Raw genomic sequence first — 19,077 nt, forward strand, 5'->3', positions numbered from 1 at the left:
GAAATATGATGTAACAATCAATGTTAATACATTCTTTAATTTAAAAAAATACCTTTAAAACATTGTGCTTATTCTTGGACTTGCCCCTGACATATTGAGGTGTATGAAGAAGTTAGAGATTCACGGCTACATTTCTTTATCACCTGGTCCTCCCCTCCAGATTCCCAGCCACACAAAATACACGAGAGCTGTGCGTGTTATCCAGTTTCCACTACGAGCACTGCGCGTTTACAAGTGCGGAGCGCTGGCTTTCGGAACGCCTTCCTGATTGGCTGAGCCCATGCCAGTGACGTCAACCAACTTACTTTTGATAGGAAGGCTGGTTGCTGGGACTGTAGCGTTTGCAGGAAGTCACTTAACTGTTTGCGGGCTGGAACGTCGAAGCTGAGTTGTCTTTTTTTAAAAATTATTTTTTTTCTTATTAGTATTATTTTTAAAAAATCACAGGAACAAGTGCGACTGACTGAGCAGGGGAAATGCTCTGCAATGTGGAATTTGAACCCCGAAGTTTAGAACACCCCCCTCCCTTTGAACCCGGAGCCCCCACCTCCCCCCCTCACACCCCAGCCTCGCAGGCGTTACCCTTTTAAAAGCCAGCGTTCGGGGCTGTCGGGGGTGCACGAGGCAGCGGAACGGAACAGTCGGATTGGCCCGCACGCCTCCGTTCTAGACGCACCTCTCCACCAAAAGGCCCCTTCTGACTGGCGGGGCGGGGTGGGGGAGTGGGAGGGGGGGGAGAAAGAAAGTAAACAGAGTTGAATCACCCTCCCCAACGGCCAATTGGAGGGGGTTTTGGATTGTGACGTGATGGGATTCTGCGAAATTGTTACAGAGCCGGAGAATGCCGGAACCGTGCGGACCGGCGGGAGCGGGGGGCTCAGAAGCCGTCAGTGGAGTGGAGGAAAAGTGTCTCTGAGATCCGGCGCTCGGTCCGAATCCTGACCATCCGACACGTCAAGGTGTTCGACTGAATGTCCCGGAGTTTTGGCTCGACGGATCAGCGATCGAGGGCGTGTACCTCTCTTGCAGTTTCCTCTCCCTGCGCCTCGGGGGCGTTTTCAGTCGAATAAACTTGCGACCGCCACGTGTGGCATCTTTCCAAAGGGGAACCGGCTTGGAGAGCCGGCGAGCCCGTCGGGGAGGGGGAATCGCGCCCGGCGCAGGGCAGGGCAGGGCGGCGGCGGCAGCGGCGGCGGCGGCGAGAGACGGCGGCAGCGGCAGCGGCGGCGGCGGCGCGAGCGGAGCCCCGGGGCCCGTGGATGCTGCGTGCGGAGGCGCTGCCGGTTACGTAAAGATGAGGGGCTGAGGTCGCCTCGGCGCTCCTGCGAGTCGGAAGCGCCCGCGCCCCCGCCCCCTTGGCCGCACCGCGCCGCGCCGCGCGCCGCTGCTTAGTCTTCCGAGGCCAGGGGCCGGGGCGAGCCGGAGCTCCGCAGCCACCGTCAACTTTGGCAGCGCCGCCACCGCCGCCGCCGTCACCGCCGCCCGGGGCTGCTGGTCGCCCGCACCATGTCCGCGGCCGCGTATATGGACTTCGTGGCTGCCCAGTGTCTGGTTTCCATCTCCAACCGCGCTGCGGTACCGGACCACGGGGGCGTTCCGGAGACGGAGCGCCTACGACTCCCCGAGCGCGAGGTGTCCAAGGAACACGGTGACCCGGGGGACACCTGGAAGGATTACTGCACGCTGGTCACCATCGCCAAGAGCTTATTGGACCTGAACAAGTACCGACCCATCCAGACCCCCTCCGTGTGCAGCGACAGTCTGGAGAGTCCCGATGAGGATCTGGGATCCGACAGCGACGTGACCACCGAATCTGGGTCGAGTCCTTCCCACAGCCCGGAGGAGAGACAGGATTCTGGCAGCGCGCCCAGCCCGCTCTCCCTCCTCCACCCTGGAGTGGCTGCGAAGGGGAAACACGCCTCCGAAAAGAGGCACAAGTGCCCCTACAGTGGCTGTGGGAAAGTCTATGGAAAATCCTCCCATCTCAAAGCCCATTACAGAGTGCATACAGGTTAGCCGCGCCGCCTCCCTCCCCAGCCCTCCGGGCTTGCTTAACCTTTGGCCCGGGGCCGACGCTCCAGGGGCGCACTTGGCCCGGGGGACGGAGAGGGTGCTAAAAAGGGAAAAGGAAAGGAAAAAAAAACATCCTTGGGATAAGATAACTTTAATTCTTTCCCTAATTATCTTCCAGCTTCTGGAAGCCCCCCACTCATCCGGGAGCGTTGAACCTCTGCTCTCGCTGGGCGGTGCGGTGCGGGGTGCTGGGCCTGTCTGCCCCGCCTCTGGGCCTGCCTGCCCCACCCCGCGCGCGCCCCTTGCCGGGTCGGGGCCGCCCCACTTGGGAAGCAACTTTAGACGGGGAGGGAGAAATCGGATGGCGTCTCTTCCTATTCCCCTCCCTTGTGGGGTTGCAATGGAGTGGTGGGAACCCAGGGTTGGGGAAGTGGGATGGGGGGGGCGCTTTCCATGGAGCCTTTCCGGATGACTTAAGGACTCCATGGTGGCCACTTTTCGGGGGTTTGCCAAGGTGGTGTTAAATGTGGCCCCTGAGAGGTTTAAAATCCCACTTGCTTCAGGCAGTGATGGAGTTTGATCAAGGGATGGTTGGTGGTGGGGTTCACTTCACCCCTAAGTTGGCCTTCCCCAGATGTGCGTTTCCACTCTGTCTTGGTTCCTCGTGATTTAGGTCGCTCCTTCGACCTCTAAGTAGAGCCCTTCGGGTGGAGGTGTGGGCCTTGCCAGAGGCCCAGGCTCCATAATGGATGTGGGGTGCTAGGAGGCTGCAGAGCCTGGCACCTGAGTGTTGATGGACAGTCTTCAACTGTGTAGGCATGAGCTTTTGGGGCTTTCAGGGAGTTTAAAAGTGTGCCCACTGTGTTGTTTCTAGTAAACATGAACTGGAATACTTGGCATCCATCCACTTGTGGACATGTCGTCTGACTGTAGGAAGGTTCTCTTCGAACTGCTGTTCTGGGCCTGGTTTTCTGACAACACTGGTTTTTCTCACTGTGCCTGTGACAAGATGCTCTTTTCCTTTTTCTTTTTGGAAAGGTGTTTTCGTGTAATGGTTAGATAGTTTGGAAAAAGTGGCCCTGGGCCTTTTGTGTCAAAATGATATTCTGGTGAGGATTTTCTGTCTTGGTTTGCTTTGATTCTTAAAAGCTCTGTCTCTCTGTCTGTCTCTCTGTCTGTCTCTCTGTCTGTCTGTCTGTCTGTCTCTCTCTCTCTCTCTCTCTCTCTCTCTGGAAGAGATTCATGTGGAGGTGGCTACTGGCACGGAAATGTCTGAATTTCCTCCATGATTAATGCATAATCAGGTTCCATTTGAAATTAACCTTGAGGTTGTCACATAAAACAATAACTTTGAAAGTTTGTGTCTATGAGGTGGGTGAGAGCCAGGTACCTTGGGAGATGTGAGTTTTCTTGTGGCTCTGGGGGTGAAGCAGGAGTGTGTGCATGGAGGGTGTTACTGACCAACAGCTGTTGGGCAGGCCTGGCCATGTCAGCCATGTTCCCAGAGTCCACTTGCTCCTATCCACCCGCACTACCACCTTGAGCAAAGGCATTTTCTCCTTCAGGGAACTGCTCAGTGGTGCAGCTGGAAAGGCCCGCAGTGCCTGGGGTTGCTACAGAGCCTGTCTGCCTCAGGAACAGGAGGGTTTCCAGCATTCTGGGGCCATGCAGAGGAGTGTTTTTTTCTCAGGCATTTATAGAAATGGCTGCTTAGGAGTTGTGTGCATGCGTGCTGCTCTTTAATTCTCCATAAGGCAACTTGGCTTAGCTGTTCCAGGAGAACCTTTTACACAGTCCGTGCTGGGGAAAAAAAAAAAAAAGAAGTGAAAGAAATGTTCATCCTGTTTTAAATGCTGCAGTCATTCTTTCGAAACTAGTGAAATAGTAATTGCAGAGGTCTTCCTTGAGTGTTTGGGGGATCGGAAGGGGGGAGTGGCCCCATTATCCCAGGAAGTGGTTGGGCAAAATCTTGAGCTTCTCTAGATCTTGGCAGAAGCATATGTCTGCTAAATAAAAGACTGGTATGGTTCATACTTCTGAAGTTTCAGTGAACTTCAAGTTAGGTCTAGTTTTTGGTGGGTATAAGGCTCCCTGATTTTGTTTCTGCTGATTCCAGAGTGCAGACATGGAACACAGAGATAGCTTTTTGGAATATCTGCCTTCTATAATGATCTCAAGAGCTAACAGCCATGCCACACCCCCACGCTCACTGCTACTCACCAGGTTCCCTGGAGAATCTCCTGCTCGCTCATTTCCTTATAGAGCCTCACAACTGCCACATCCATGGCCCAGCAGCTTTAGAAGTTGAATCATTCTGACACATTTTCATTTAATCCAGGGCAGCTCCTTCCATAGTGTCCAGTGAGGAAGGGCATAATGGAGGCTGAATGAGCTGTCTTTCTGTTTGTGCTGCTGTTTCTTAGTGCTAAGAGCCTAAGCAAGGTACTTGAATTGGGAGTTTACAAACTGGAGGGCTGCTAACTGAATTTGCTTTGCAGATTTGTTTGCTGTGGCCAAATGTAGGGTTTATAAAAATTTCATTGCTTCCCAACATCTGAAAATCAGGATATGAACACAAGTCCAGATTTCTGGCTTATCTGGGGTGTGTGTGTTTGTGGGGGGGGGGAGAAAAACAAAACAAAAAAACAAAAGATCTAGCAATAGAACTGGTACCAATTGAACAATTGAATGCCTTGCTCTTATTCCTATGGGTACTTTTAATTGATTTTTTTTAGAAGTATTATTTGTAAAGTTTGTTAGGAAAGGAATACATTTTCATTAGCTCAAAAAGCAGATTATCTGTACTGTGAAAATGAGCTGTTGATGCTTTGGGGGGCAAGATCTCACTATATAGCCCAGGGTGGCTTTGAATTTGAGATCCTCTTGCTTTAGTTTCCTGACTGAAATGACAGTCGTGTATCACCATACCCAGTTCAGTAGGACTGAATAGGAATATTTTTAATCATTTACATGGTCTCTGTTGGCATTTAGGTTTGCAGTCTCTACTTTGAGCCTCAGTTTGTTAACCTACAATATAGGGATACTAGTCTCAGCTTACAGGTTCTTGTGTAAAAACCTCAAGTGGTAGCTTGTTCCTCCTTATACTAGTTGAATATTTTCCCGAGATGCTTGGACTTTCTGACTGAAAGGAGGGACCCACCCAATCTCCCACCAAAGAAGCTATCATTCACTGCTTGGAAGTTAATTCTGCAACCCTTACTGGCTAATTCTAACCCACCTTGCTTGCACGGGTGCTCAGGTTGTCCTGTGCCTCCTGCATTCTACTCCCCTAGCTTGGGAGTCCACTATTTGATTAAAGAGAGTCTAGTGTCATCAGATATGCCCAGAGCTCTGGGTTCATTCTCCAGCACCAGAGCCAAATCCAAGCAGGGCCAGATCTAAGTTGCTCACCAGGCATCAGCAGCCCATGGAAAGCAGTGGCCCAGTCCCTGCCACGTTTTCCTCTCAGTCTGAGTGGAAGCGAAGTACTATGGTAGTCTTTAAGGAAGTGTGCTTTGCCCAGTTCCTTTCCCACAACTCCTCAGAGTGGTGTGGAATGCTAGTTCACACCTGCCATGCCTCCTTAAATTAGATTCATGACTAAGCCTGAAGCGGGGTTTGCCCAGGTAACTGTTTCTCTACCTCCCCGCATCCCATTATCTCTCCCCTGACTTAAGACAATTTTCCATAACTGCCCAACCCATTTTCCATGAAATTTTAATACCACCACAACATTATTGAGCTATTTATAGACTGTGCCCCCTTTGTAAGGCCACAAATCATTATAATAGGTAAGATTGTTTGTACTTACTCAAAAAGTAAATTTTACCCTCTTGGGAGCGATGTCACCTACCTGTCCCCAGTGAGAATGTCTAGACTCAAGAGTTCTGTTAGAGAGAAATGACAGTAGAGGATAGCTAAGGGTGGCACGTAGACAGCTCAGCTTAGGGAATATGTTCTTAAGCTTGCATGGGTTTCCTTTTGGGTTTCAGAAAAGAGATGAAGACTTTCTTGAGCCCAGGGAAACATGGCCTTACAGCTCTACAGCTGGAGCCATAGCCAAATTGTCTCCTGGGGAAGGAAGACTATGTCAGCTCTTATTCTTAGTCCCAGATATGGAAAGACCAATTCCTCATTTCCTCCCCCCTCCCCTTTCTCTATGTGTATGTGTGTGCTGAGGATTAAAATCATGACTTCACATTCTCACTTGGTTTTGTCTCTCAAGACTGGCACAGAAGTTAAGCCACACCCACTGAAGCCACACCTCTACTTCTGTGTTTTCTTCTGGCCAATCGGAGATAAGAGCATCCCAGACTTTTCTGCCCCTGTCTGGCTCAGAACCATGATCCTCAGATCTCAGCTTCTTGAATAGCTAGAATTACAGGCACGAGCCATGGAGCGGCCAGCCTTTTTTCCTCATTTCTTTTTTTGTCTGCATCTATTCTGCTTCAACACTGGCCAACTAGTTTTCCTTAGCTTCTCCAAGGCTGGCAGCACGCCTGCTTCTCAGCAGAAAGTGCAAGTGGATGTAAAATTATAGTGCACACAGGTTGCTTCTTTGACTTTTCTCCCAAATCCTCTGTGGATGGTGAAGAGGGAAAAGAGGGTGGGAGTGGTAAGTCAGGTGGGGAAAGAAGGCTCCAGAGAAAACAACTCCCTCTGAATGAGGATAGCCCCTTCCTTTCAGACACAGAGATGGAGTGCAATCCTGGGATTTGGGGTCAGATTTACATTCCTGTCTCAATTGTTGATATTTATCCCAAGAACCAGTCATTCTGCAGCGTCTGTGGGAAATTCCCAAGTTGAAATTCCCAGGGGAAAACATCACATGACGTATTGGGAAAGCAGCTGACGACGGTCTTCCCTAATAAGTTCATTGAGAGGAGAAGTGGGCGGATGATTTCCCAGAACTGGCTCTTTCAGGAGCCCCTCTAACCACAGGCATGATCTGATTAGAACCTGCTTTCTAGCCCAGCAGTTGAGTTTCTGAATGCCTTGTGATCATTAGCATTCTTGATTAGAAAAAAAAAAGTTTTCTGCTGTCTTGTCAGTCTTGATTTTCAAAATCTTCCAGATTTTTTATCTCTCTCTCTCTCTCTTTTCTCTCTCTCCCTCCCTCCCTCTCTCTCTTTCCTTGTCTGTTCTCAAGCTTGGGCAAAAAGCTTACATCATGAAATGCTTCTACAGCTAGAAACCTCCCACACACCTCACCTCCCACCCTTCCCTAATGTTTCTCTAGCAAACCCAGCTCCCACTTGAACAGAGTAAATTAATGCCTAGTAATTGGTACAAAGGCACTTTCTGTTTCTATGCAACACAGACACACACACACACACACACATATGAGAGTCAAAAAGAAGAGGAAAAAGGAAAGCAGGAAAATCCATATATGGCTAAAAAGGGATAATCCTCTATCTAGAGAATGCTGGTTGGTCCCATATTTTGTTGAAATTGAGTTCAGAGGTATAGGCACTTGGTGACAGCAGTTATCAGTGTCAATAGAATGGAACTTGGAGGTTGGAGGTGACCTTGAAAGGTCATGTCATCCATTTTGTCTTCTTTTTGTTTGTTTGTTTAAAGCATGTGCCCATCCTCTCAGAGAGATTGAGGAAGATTTCATTTGAACATTTAGGGGTCTTGGGAAAGAGTGGAAACAGACTGCCAGGACTGGAAAGAAGCCTGTCTGCTATGGCTACAGCATGAATCTGGGCCTGTCCTATCCTCTCTCAGAACCTCTTTCCTCAGCAGCATACCAGGGCCCAAGGATCTGGAAGGAGTTCCTGAGCAGAGGATACTGAAGCCTTTAACTTCTGCCATGTTTCACTCAGTGCATGCTCAGGAGCTCTTCTTCATTGTGAATTCTTTCCCTGTTTCCTCCTGATGATTTTAATCTGTGCCTTACTTTTTCTCTTTGTTTTCTCTTTTTAACGTGATCTTAAAGAGCTGCTTCATGGAATTAACCAAGTGAAAGCGGTCAGAGGTAGAGTTGTTCAGATATGGCTTTTGCCTTTTGTTACCAGAACAACACACTAAATCTGCCCAAAACAAGACTGAAGAAGTTTCCTGTTCCTCCCTTCCTGGAATCCAACGGGAACTTTGATTCCTTTCTGGTGCATTAAGGCCAAGAGTAAACATAAATCTGGTCCTGGCCTCAAGCAGTCTCCACAGCAAATAATGGGTCTAATGTCATTATTCATGAGTCCAAGATCCCTGGGAAGAAAATAAGCATTCATTTGTGTGAGATCTTCCAAGGTATTGATTTGCATTTGTGCCCAAAGCTTCTTTGCCAGTGGGTGTGCCTGCAGGGTGCTCTTTTTATAGTTTTCCACCAAGCATGCTAGATTCTGCAATCCTTAGATGGGGATTGAGAATCTGGACCTGAAATCTAAAGGTCTTACACCTACCAGAATCAGTTAATTCACCAGTCAAGGTCAGAGCTGTTGACACTTTGCATTTATTTATTTGTTTGATTGTTTACTATACTAGGAATGGAAACTGGATCCCAAGCATTCTAAAGAAGTATTCTTATCACTGAGCCCCCCACCCCCATGCCTCTAAATCTTTATTTTTATTTTTAAATAAAACTGCGAGGTACAAGTACTGGTGATTCATATTTGTAAGCCTAGCTACCCAAGAGTCTGAGGTCTGAAGATAATAGTTTGAAGCCATCCTGGGCAGACAAGTCCATGTCTTACCTTATAGGACAAGTCTTATCTCTAACAGATTACTCAGAAAAAACTGGAAGTGGCACTGTGGCTCCAGTGGTAAAGCACTAGCGTGGAGCCCATAAAGAAACTCTGGGACAGTGCCCAGGCCCTGAGTTCAAGTCCCAAGACCAGCACAAAGAAGTAAAAATGAATAATAAAAGTAAAATTGAGAATGGTCATAAACCTGACTAGGAGAATGGAATTCATTCCTGGCTGGCCAGAGTGAGCTTTTTGAAAAAGTGAAAACATTATTGGAATAGAGTAAAAAAGAGAAAGGGAGATCTTGAACCATACAGAATTAATGACCAGCTTTTGAGAGACAGGCCACAGTGTGTTATAGTCAGTGAAGTGTTATCATTACTTTTGGAATTGACACTCCCCCCCCCCCCCGCATCTTTGTGGTGGTAGTGGTTGGCATTTTCATCCTGGAAGGAATCTTACAACTCTTTCTTGCTCAGAGAAATGGGATGGATGGGAGACTTTAGTATCTCTATCTTCTGGGGCTCTCACTCTGCTAGGATAGCAGTCAGAGCAGGGCTTGAGTCATGTGTTACTGACCTCAAGAGACCATTCCAGCCTAGCCAACTTAAATGTGAGTGGCCCTTCACCTTTATTACAGTGCCAGTGATAGAGAGGAGCTGTTGTTAGCATCCCCAGCTGTGGATGGGTTTGAATCCTGCTCTTATCTAAGATCACAGCAGTGCTTACTCAGAGCCTCAGTCTTCTCACCTCTAAAATGGGATTTGCTAGTAACATAGTCATGAGTTTGAGGCTTATTCAGATGAGATATGGAAAGCATTTAGCGTTCAATCCCCATCTGCTGAGTATTGTGACAATTAAAATAATTCGCATATGTGGCCCAGAAGCCCTTGAGATTCCTGGATGTGTTGCTAGGAATTCTAGATGCATCCAGAAGCATCTCATTCACCTAAATCTTATTGATTGACTGTTGTGTGGGGGGAAAAAAAACCTGCTAAATGCTAAGAGACACTGTTAAGAGACACTGTTGATTTTGTGAATAATAGTAATAACAAATAACATCTAACGTTAATTATGTGTTAAGAGTCCAAGCTAAGTAGCTTACATAAGTGTCACATTGAAACTCAACAATTGGGACCAAGAGTGTGGCCTAGTGGTAGAGTGCTTGCCTAGCATGCACGAAGTCCTGGGTTCAATTCCTTGATTACACATACACAGAAAACGTCAGAAGTGGTATAGTGGTTCCAGTGGTAGAGCACTAGCCTTGAGAAAGCTCAAGAACAATGCCCAGGCTCTGAGTTCAAGCCCCAGGACTGACCAAAAAAAAAAAAAAAACCCACAAAAAACAAAACAGCAGTCCTGGGCTGCGTGCTAACAAGTGCAGCGTCCTGAGTTTGATCCCCAGTATCAAAGAAGAAAAGACAATAAATAAATGAATGAATTAATTCAAACTCAGCAATCTTGTATGTGTGAGAGAGGTATTGTTATTCTTGTTTTGCACTCTAGTTAACTCTGCCCAAGGGTCTACTGGAATTCTCTGAGCATGTTTCTGTGGATTTAGAGTTTTGCATGAATGGCTGTTGCCCTGGGACCCAGCATTTCTGCCAATGGGAAGAGATCAATGTTTTTCATGGTTCCCTTGGATTTAGCCCCAATGCGTTCCTCAGCCTTGTATGTGGCTGTTTTCATGAACCTTCATTAGGAAAGTCAGCAGAATCTTGGACTCTGACCATAACTACTGTGTATTTTCCATAGTCACTAAGAACTTGCTTCCATCCAAGTAGAAAAGAACCCAGTTTTGAAACCATTGCTGTATTAGAACTTGTGTTTGCCAGCAACAGAATTCAAACTTGAATAGGCTCAATAAAAATTATCGAGCTTTGTGAGTTCAAAACGCGGACATTCCTGTGAACGCTGCGGCTGTGGGTATCACTGGATACAGGTGTTCAGGGTCTCTATGGCTTGGCCTTGCTGCAATTTACTCAGGCCTCATCTATAGACAAGCTTTCTGGAGGATGGTAAGGTGGCTTCAAACTAGCTAGATACATCCTGGCAGTTTGGCAAACCCCATAGAATGGCAGTGTCCCATTCTCAATATTTCTAGCAAAAGTGCCAGGCTTTAAGTCCCATAATCAAGCTCAAGTTGGGCCCCTGTCTCCTCCTGAAATCACTACTGTGTCATGGCCACATCATATGCAGCCACTTGGGTCTAGAGGCATAGGATCACCAACTAGAATTTCATATAGATGTGAAGTGAGGAAGAAGGGCTGCAAAGGGGAATTTAAAGTGTGGTATGTATTACTGACAAGTCAAGATAAATGTCAAACAGGCAAACCTAACACTTATGCCCTCAGCGGCCCAGTTAGACTTGCAAGCCAGGTTGCAAGAAGCTTGACAGGTATGACAGGGCTGGGAGCATGGCTTAGTGGTAGAGTGCTTGTCTAGCATGCATAAAGCCTTGGGTTCAATTCCTTGGTACCATATACACTGAGTAAGCCAGAAGTAGCACCATGGCTCAAGTGGTAGAGCGCTAGCTTTGAGAAACACCCAAGGACAGTGCCCAGGCCCTGTGTTCAAGCACCAGGACTGGCAGGAAAAATTTTGACAATTTTTTCTCCAGTCTCCGGGGTTTTACTGAAAAGTTGGGCCATAAGTGAATGGACAGAAAGGTCTTTGCAGTTAACTGTGTGTGTCAACATGTCTTACACCTGGAAGTGATCTCAAAGCCCAAAAACTAAAGGCCTCATGTTGGGAACAAATTTTAACAGCAGCAGTGAAATTTTTGGAGCTGTTCACTTGATCTTAACCCCAGACTGTTCATTGTGATGCTCAAAAATGAATCATGTTTACATGAATCTTTATTGTCCTATTTGCTGATAGATAAAGGCGAAAATTGTACAAAGATGAGCTGTGGTTCTTGTTGATTCAAAAGTATGCTGTGCACACAGGGCTCAACAAAACCACCCTAGTAAATATATAAGGCCAAAAGTAAAGCTTAAAAGTAACTTACACAGCCCATAAAAGTGACTTACATCCTGAGGGTACCATAATACTACTGTAGTTTTGTACGATTATGGTTTTACTGAAAGTATACAATGAAGTCAGGTGTGGTGATGCATGCCTAGAATACCAGCACTATAAAGGCATGAGGCAGGAGGATCATGAGTTTGAAGGCAGCGTGGGTTATATAACAGGACTCTGTCTCAAAAACAAAAGAACAAACAGTTTGACTTTACAGTGGCAAACCATACCTGTGACCAGTCACCAAATACTACTCTGGTGTGAGCCTAAGCCTTTCCCCAAGTCTTTGCCTTAACCTGAATCTTCCCACCAGTATCCCAGTGTCAGATGGGGGGAGAGGCGTTGGGGAGGTTGCTCCTAAGTTTTAGAATAGTGCCATAAAGGTTCCATTCTCTGGGACCTCTGGGAAAGTGCCTTAGGAGTTTCCTTCATGACAGGTACGTGTGGTCTTCGGTGATCAACACTAAACCATGAGAAGCAATGGCCTAACTCCACTCAGGAACAGAGGTTTCACTATAGCCCCCATGGCCATGAGTGGATTTTGTGGTCACAGCAGTCCCAGTACCAGCAATGTGTGGAACCCATGGGGGAAGATTGGAAGCCTGTGCTGGAAAAGCATCACTTGCACTTAAATACATGGGGGTATGACTTAGCTGGTATTTTTTTTCTCTATTTTTTTTTCCAGTCCTGGGGCTTGAACTCAGTGCCTAGGCACTGTCCTTGAGCTTCTTTTTGGCTCAAGGCTAGCACTCTACCATTTGAGCCACAGCGTCAACTTCTGTTTATGTGGTATTAAGGAATAGAACCCAGGACTTCCTGCATGCTAGACAAGCACTTTACCACTAAGCTACATACCGAGCCCCTTAGCCGGGATATCTGATAACCAGGCTTTAGTTTCTCCATTTCTTCTACTGGGGAAAACTTCCTCTTGGCAGTTCAAAGCTTCTCAATCACTTCTCTATTAAATTTCACTTTGGGGGTGAAAGTTGCCCAAATCAGAGTTAGTATCATGATGTATGCTTCTTTGCCTTTTTTTTTTTTTGCCAGTCCTCAGCCTTGAACTCAGATCCTGAGCACTGTCCTTGGTCTTTCTCAAGGCCAGAGCTCTACCTTTTGAGCCACAGCACCACTTCTGGCTTTTTTCTATGTATATGGTACCGAAGAATCAAACCTGGGTCTTTGTGCATGTTAGACAAGCACTCTACCACTAGGACAAACTCCTGGGCCCTCCTTTGCCTTTCTTTAAGATCCCTTAGCTGGTGGGCAGGGAGCTCACCTATTATGCAAGTGGCATTGTCATCTATCTCCCTTGGTGACAGTCAGTGGCTGCTATGTATCTTCTTGTGTCCCCTCATCGCCTGCTTTTTCTCTGCTGAGGTGGGCCTCTGCATGAGACTCCAGATGGTAGAACCCAGACACTGCAATACAGTCTTTTTCCAGTGCTGTTCTTTCTCTACATTTGGAAGGGAAGAACTCTTCCAGGCATGCATGAATGCATGACCTCTCCTGGCAGCAGCTACCTCACTTGTGGGGGTTTATTTCAGTTCTAGGTGTGATAAGGAAGGGACAACAGTAGCCTTTCCTGGGGATTTCCCAAGCCTGTCTCTACAGCACTGGGCACTTAAGAGACCTTTATGTCTGTATAGATGCTTCTTTACTTGGACAAACCCATTGTACACTGAACAATGAAAAAAAGGCACATCTGACCCAGAAAACATTATAGCTCAGCAACAGAGTATACATGTGTCCACTTTTTGTGTGTGGTAGCTAGTTGGAGATGGACTTTCCTGCCTGGGTTGCCTCAAGGATCTAGCAATCTTCAGACCTCAACCTCCTGAGTGGCTAGGCTTACAGGTGTAAGCCATTGGTGCCTGGTGACTCTGTGCTCCTGAGATCTGCAGCTTCAGCATCAAGGGAGAACTTGTTAGAAATGCAGATGGAGCAAATCACTTGCCTCTTGCATCAGATTCTTCTGAAATGTAAGTCTAGAACTCAGTGATCATAAAAATCGCCTCCAAATCCAATGGTTAAAATAATCTGTGTGCCAGGCATGGTGGCTCACACCTGTAATCCTAGCTACTCAGGAGGCTAAGATCTGAGGATCACGGTTGAAAGCCAGCCCAGGTACTAAAGTCTGTGAGACTTTTATCTCCAATTAACCACCAGAAAACCAGAAGTGGCACTGTGGCTCAGAGGGTAGGGTAGTAGCTTTGAGCTGAAGAGCTCAGGGACAATGCCGAGGCCCAGAGTTCAAGACTGAAAAAAAAGAAAATCTGTGTCATTAGTCAGGAAGCACGTATATCTGGTTCAGTGCCCAATGCTTAGAGGATTATTCCTTACTTATCTTTCCCAGAAATGACAGGGCAGAGGCAGACCTACTGCTAGCTGGGGAACCAGCTAAGCTGGGCCTGATCTTTTGGGGACTCTGGGACTCCCTGTGTGTTTATAGGAGAATGGACAAAATGACAGTCAACCCTACATGCTGACATAAACATTTCTTTAAAAAAATCAAAGTATAGGGGGCCGGGAGTTTGGCCTAGTGGTTAAAGTGCTTGCCTAACATGCATGAAGACCAGGGTTCGATTCCTTGTTACCACATACATAGGAAAAAGCCGGAAGTGGTGCTGAGGCTCAAGTGGTAGAGCTCTAGCCTTGAGAAAGTCCAAGGACAGTGCTCAGACCCTGAGCTCAAGCCCAGCAATGGCAAAAAAAAAAAAAAAAAAAAAATCAAAGTATACCAAGAGGCAGGTCCTTCTTATATTTAAGAATGCCCACTTAGGACCCACATTTCAGTCTACACTGCTTCCAGCCAAGACAGAGGACATTTAAAGGCGAATAATCTTATGTCTGCTGTCTTTGATTGGCAGTCAACCAGGTCCACTGGAGTTGGCTCTCAGAATCTCCAGTGAGGATGAAGTGGCACAAGTTATATGTAGCCCGATTTGCTGCTTCCACAGTGAAAGTCCTCAGTGAGGAAGTTCTGTACAGATTTTATACAGATGCTACCTGCACCCATTTCCTGTTTCAGGTCCTGCCATGAGGTACAAGCTGCTTCCCTTTTCAGAGATAAATACAGGGCCTAAGCAGTTAAAAAAAATTCCCACATCCAAATTCTGTAGGGGCTCTGTGGAATCAACAAATAAAACGTTAAAGGAATGTGAATCATAGGGATTCAGGAAGAGGCCAGGAGCCACTGCTAATGGAATGGCATTCGGGATTATATTTTTTTCAGTGCCAACAAGCTGTATTCTGGAAATTTACAGATGGAGCAATATTCCCTGGGAACAGGAGGCTTTTGATTTCTTTCTTCCTTGTGATAGGATCAAACCCAGGGCCTTGCACCTCTCAGGCAAGTTCTTTACCACTAAGCTTCATACCCTGCTTAGCTGTGTTTGAATCCATGGATTAGCTAAACAATGTATGCAGAGAATATGCAGGGATGGTTCTGCATGTGGGGATGATGGAGAATGGAATAAAAGCAACTGTTCAAGCTCTGCATCTCCAAGTCCATGTTGCTTTTTTGTGGGGGATGGAGACCAGATGGTTATGAACTGCAGGATTCCTGAAGCATGGGGTCTGGACTGGCTTGTGTAGGTTGCATGCCCCACCTGCTTCACAAGACATGCTTTATTGGAATCTGACCTTTGTATTTCTTTACCATTTTATCACTCTTGCCTGTTCTTAGCAATGACAGTTCTTCCTCAGTAACCCTGTTACTACTGTATGTGAATGTAGCAAGGAAGGAAGAAGGGAAGGGAAGGGAAAAGGGAGGGAGGGAAGGAGGGAAATAAAATGGGTCCTATCCATTCTAAGGGCCATTTTCGTGAGGAAAAAGTGGAAAAAGAAGTGGAGGGGGAGTGAGAAAACAGATGCATGCTCAGAAAGTTTCTCACTTTCTAACAATTTGCTTGGCTCTTGGACACCTGCAGTGTCCCAGTTGTCTTAGTGATTTCTCAGGAAAAGGCGTTTCAACATCGATCAAGATGCACTGTACCCATAAACTGCTTTGTTGAATGCAAGTTCCTGTGTACAACTACTTAAAGACAATTAAAACAATATCTTTTTGAGAGGTAAATCATGCATACTCTACCCTCATATAGGACATTATTTATATGTTTGTCTTGAGACAATGTATCACTATGATGCCAAACTGGTCTGAAACTCACAATTCTTTAACGTATTTTAAATTAATTTTTAAGTAACTTTTCCTTCCATCCTTCCTTCCTTCCCTCCTTCCATTAATTTTTGAATAACTTTTCCTTCCTTCCTTTCTTCCATCTTTTCTTTTTTCTTTATATCCAGTCCTGGGGCTTGAACTCAGGGCCTGGATGCTGTCCTTGAGCTTTCTCAAGGACATTGCTAAACCACTTGAGCCATAGTACTGCAGTATCCCTGCTTCTTCTGTATGTGTGGTACCGAGAGATGGAACCCAGGGCTTCCTACATGCTAGGCAAGCACTCTACCACTAGGCCACACTCCCGATCTAAGAACTTTCTCTTATCAAAGCAATCTGTACTCATTTTTTGGGCCAGTACCTGGGGCTTAAACTTAGGGTCTCAAGGGTAGTGCTCTTTTACCTCAAGGCCAGTGCCGTACCCCTACTTGTGCCTTTTTTTTTTTGCTGGCTAAGTGGAGATAAAAGTCTCCCCTTCCAGGGATGGTTTTGAACAGTGATCCTCAGATCTCAGCCTCTTGAGGAGTGAGGATTACCAGATATGAGCCACCAGCATCTGGCTTTGCATTCATGTTTTTCGAAAAAAAAATAGAAAATATTGGGGTAAGATCAGAAAAAGTAGAAGTTACTCCTTATCTCCTCGCAGGCAAAAATTCATTATTCATATTTTGTATATAGTCTTCTAGGGTTTTTTTTTCTCTCTGCAGGTGCTTATACATGGGTACAAGAGACCACATGCTGCCATTCTCACTTAATAGTAGATACCTCATACCTTTTCATTCCATTGACTATCGGCCTGGTGCCATTTTGACAGGTACATACTCTTCTACCATATGGATCCACTATGCTGTGTGAAACCAGCAGCTTATTCTTATGCATTTCAGTTGTTACAAACTTCTAATTTTCTTTCTTTCTTTCTTTCTTTCTTTCTTTCTTTCTTTCTTTCTTTCTTTCTTTCTTTCGTCAGTCATGGGGCTTGAACTCTGATCTTTGGTGCTGTCCCTGAGCTCTTTAGCTCAAGACTGACTCTCCCATTTTGAGGCACAGCACCACTTCCAGACTTCTGATGGTTAATTGGAGATAAGAGTCTCATAGTCTTTGCTGCCCAGGCTCTCAGATTTCAGCCTCCTGTGTAGCCAGGATTACAGGCATGAGCCATAGGCTCCTGGCAGACTTTCAATTCTTATAAACAGTGTTGGTACCTCTGTATCTTTTTCTGTCCTTATCCAATTATTACCAAATTGATTATTACCAAACATTACTCCCAGAACACTCCTAGATGGCTCTGGAACAAGTTGAGTCCCACCTTCCCTCATAGCTCTAGCAGTGGTAGGGTAGTAGGGATAGACTACAATATTTTCACCAGCCCTACAGATTATTTTACCTGTGTCTTAGTTGGTAAGTTTTCAGTACTTTTGAGCTTGAATATATTTTATATTTCTCTATGTGTCTGTCTGTCTCTTTTTTGTGTAAAGTATTGGGCCTTGAACTCAATGCATTGGGGTTCTGATTGGGCTTGTTGGCACTCTACCACTTGAGCCATGCCTTAGTTAGGACTTTATTTTCCTTTTATCTTTCTCCTTTTTTTCTTTCTTTACCTTCTCTTCTCTTCCTCCTCCCCCCCTCCTCTTCTTCTTCTTCTTCTGATTAATTTAAGATAAGAGTCTCTTGGACAAATTGAATATCTCTGTTAATTTTTTCTACTCTTTTCCAAGACAGAGCAATCTGCATAAAAGAAATTTACCCAATTGTGATTCCAACCTTAAGACATACTGTAATGGTTGATACAATTGATAGCAAACAAAGAAGGGACAGAGAAAAAGAAGACATGGGGATATATCTGGAAAACTGTATTGAAGAGCTTAAGAAAATAATTAAACTATCAATACTGAACCTTAAAAAAAAAAGAGTCTCTTGGATTTCTCTGCCCAGACTGGCTTTGCACTGAAAATCTCACACTTTCCTGCCTAGGCTGTCTTTGAACCATGATTCTCAGACCTGAGTAGGATTACAGGTGTAAATCACCAGCCCTCAGGTATTATTTATGATTTTATTTATTTTACACTTATATCTATAGCACTTTGGGAATCAAGTGAGAAAAACTATAGAGTAGAGGTCCAGATTTAGCCTTTATTTTTTAACTTGGTACCTTGTTACCTATAGAGTGAAACATTTTCTGCTTCACAGATTTGAAATACCCTCATTACCATCTACTAAATCTCTATAGTTTTTTCTTTTTGCTTTATTTTCAGCCTTGCTTGGCTTCACCAATTTGTCTTTCCCTGTACTAGAATCTCAGTGTCTTAATTATTACAGCTTTAATAATACATTTTTAATAACTCATATTACAAGTGCTCACATACTATTTGTTCTTTCACAAAAGTTTCCTGACAAGTTTGGCGTATTCTTCCAGGTGAACTTCAGAAGTAATTCTGCGAACCCTAAAAAAAGAAATTCTTATAGTGTGTGCTAACTTCATACATAAGTTGGCACAGAGGTGGTCATATTTGTACCATAGAGCTTTACACAGAAGTAGCAGCATGGAAAATCTTCCACTCTTCGTGTGTGTGTGTGTGTGTGTGTGTGTGTGTGTGTGTGTGTGTGTACTCATGTGTGTGTGTGTACTCGTGTGTGTGTGTGTGTGTGTGTGTGTGTGTGTGTGTACTGGTCCTGAGTCTTGAATTCAGGGCCTGACCACTGTTCTTGAGCTTTTTTGCTCAAGGCTAGCACTCTCCTACTTTGAACCACAACTCCAACTCTGGTTTTCTGATGCTTCACTGAAGATAAGAGTCTCATGTGCTTTCCTGCCTAGGTTGGTTCCAAACTCATAATTCTCAGATCTCAACATCTGAGTAAATAGGGTTATAGGTGTGAGCCACCACCCAGCTTAACTATTATTTTACAGGAGATTTTTGATTTAAATACATTGCATTTCCCAAGAAGCAAGTTATTCTAGCTGTGAATAATCCTTGTTTTACAACATCCTCCTTCCTACCATTTACTTCTTTACCTAATTGTTCATTATTCATTTCCTAAACAATGTTCACTTTTAATTATAGGAAAGGGTATTCATGCTTGGCCTAGAGTTTAGTAGGAATGTTACCTTCATTTTACTGTTTAACATGTGAAGAATAGGTGTTAGATCTGTGTTTTTTAAATCCTGTTAGAGAATTTTTCTTCTAT

The 19,077-nt window shown here is 45.4% G+C and overlaps 1 protein-coding gene across 1 annotated transcript in view; it reads left to right on the top strand.

Annotated features, from left to right (window-relative positions):
- Positions 1 to 620: 620 nt before the first annotated feature.
- Positions 621 to 19,077, top strand: part of Klf9 (KLF transcription factor 9) — a 28,212-nt gene continuing 9,755 nt past the window's right edge. Inside the window, exon 1 of the mRNA XM_090329664.1 lies at positions 621 to 2,011. Within this exon, the coding sequence (XP_090185790.1) occupies positions 1,507 to 2,011 (505 nt within the window). The 5' untranslated portion in view covers positions 621 to 1,506. The remainder of the gene's footprint in view (positions 2,012 to 19,077) is intronic.

The sequence above is a fragment of the Megascapheus bottae genome, chromosome 3 (assembly GCF_031878675.1).
Source record: "Megascapheus bottae isolate mThoBot1 chromosome 3, mThoBot2.hap1, whole genome shotgun sequence".
Classification (NCBI taxonomy): domain Eukaryota; kingdom Metazoa; phylum Chordata; class Mammalia; order Rodentia; family Geomyidae; genus Megascapheus; species Megascapheus bottae.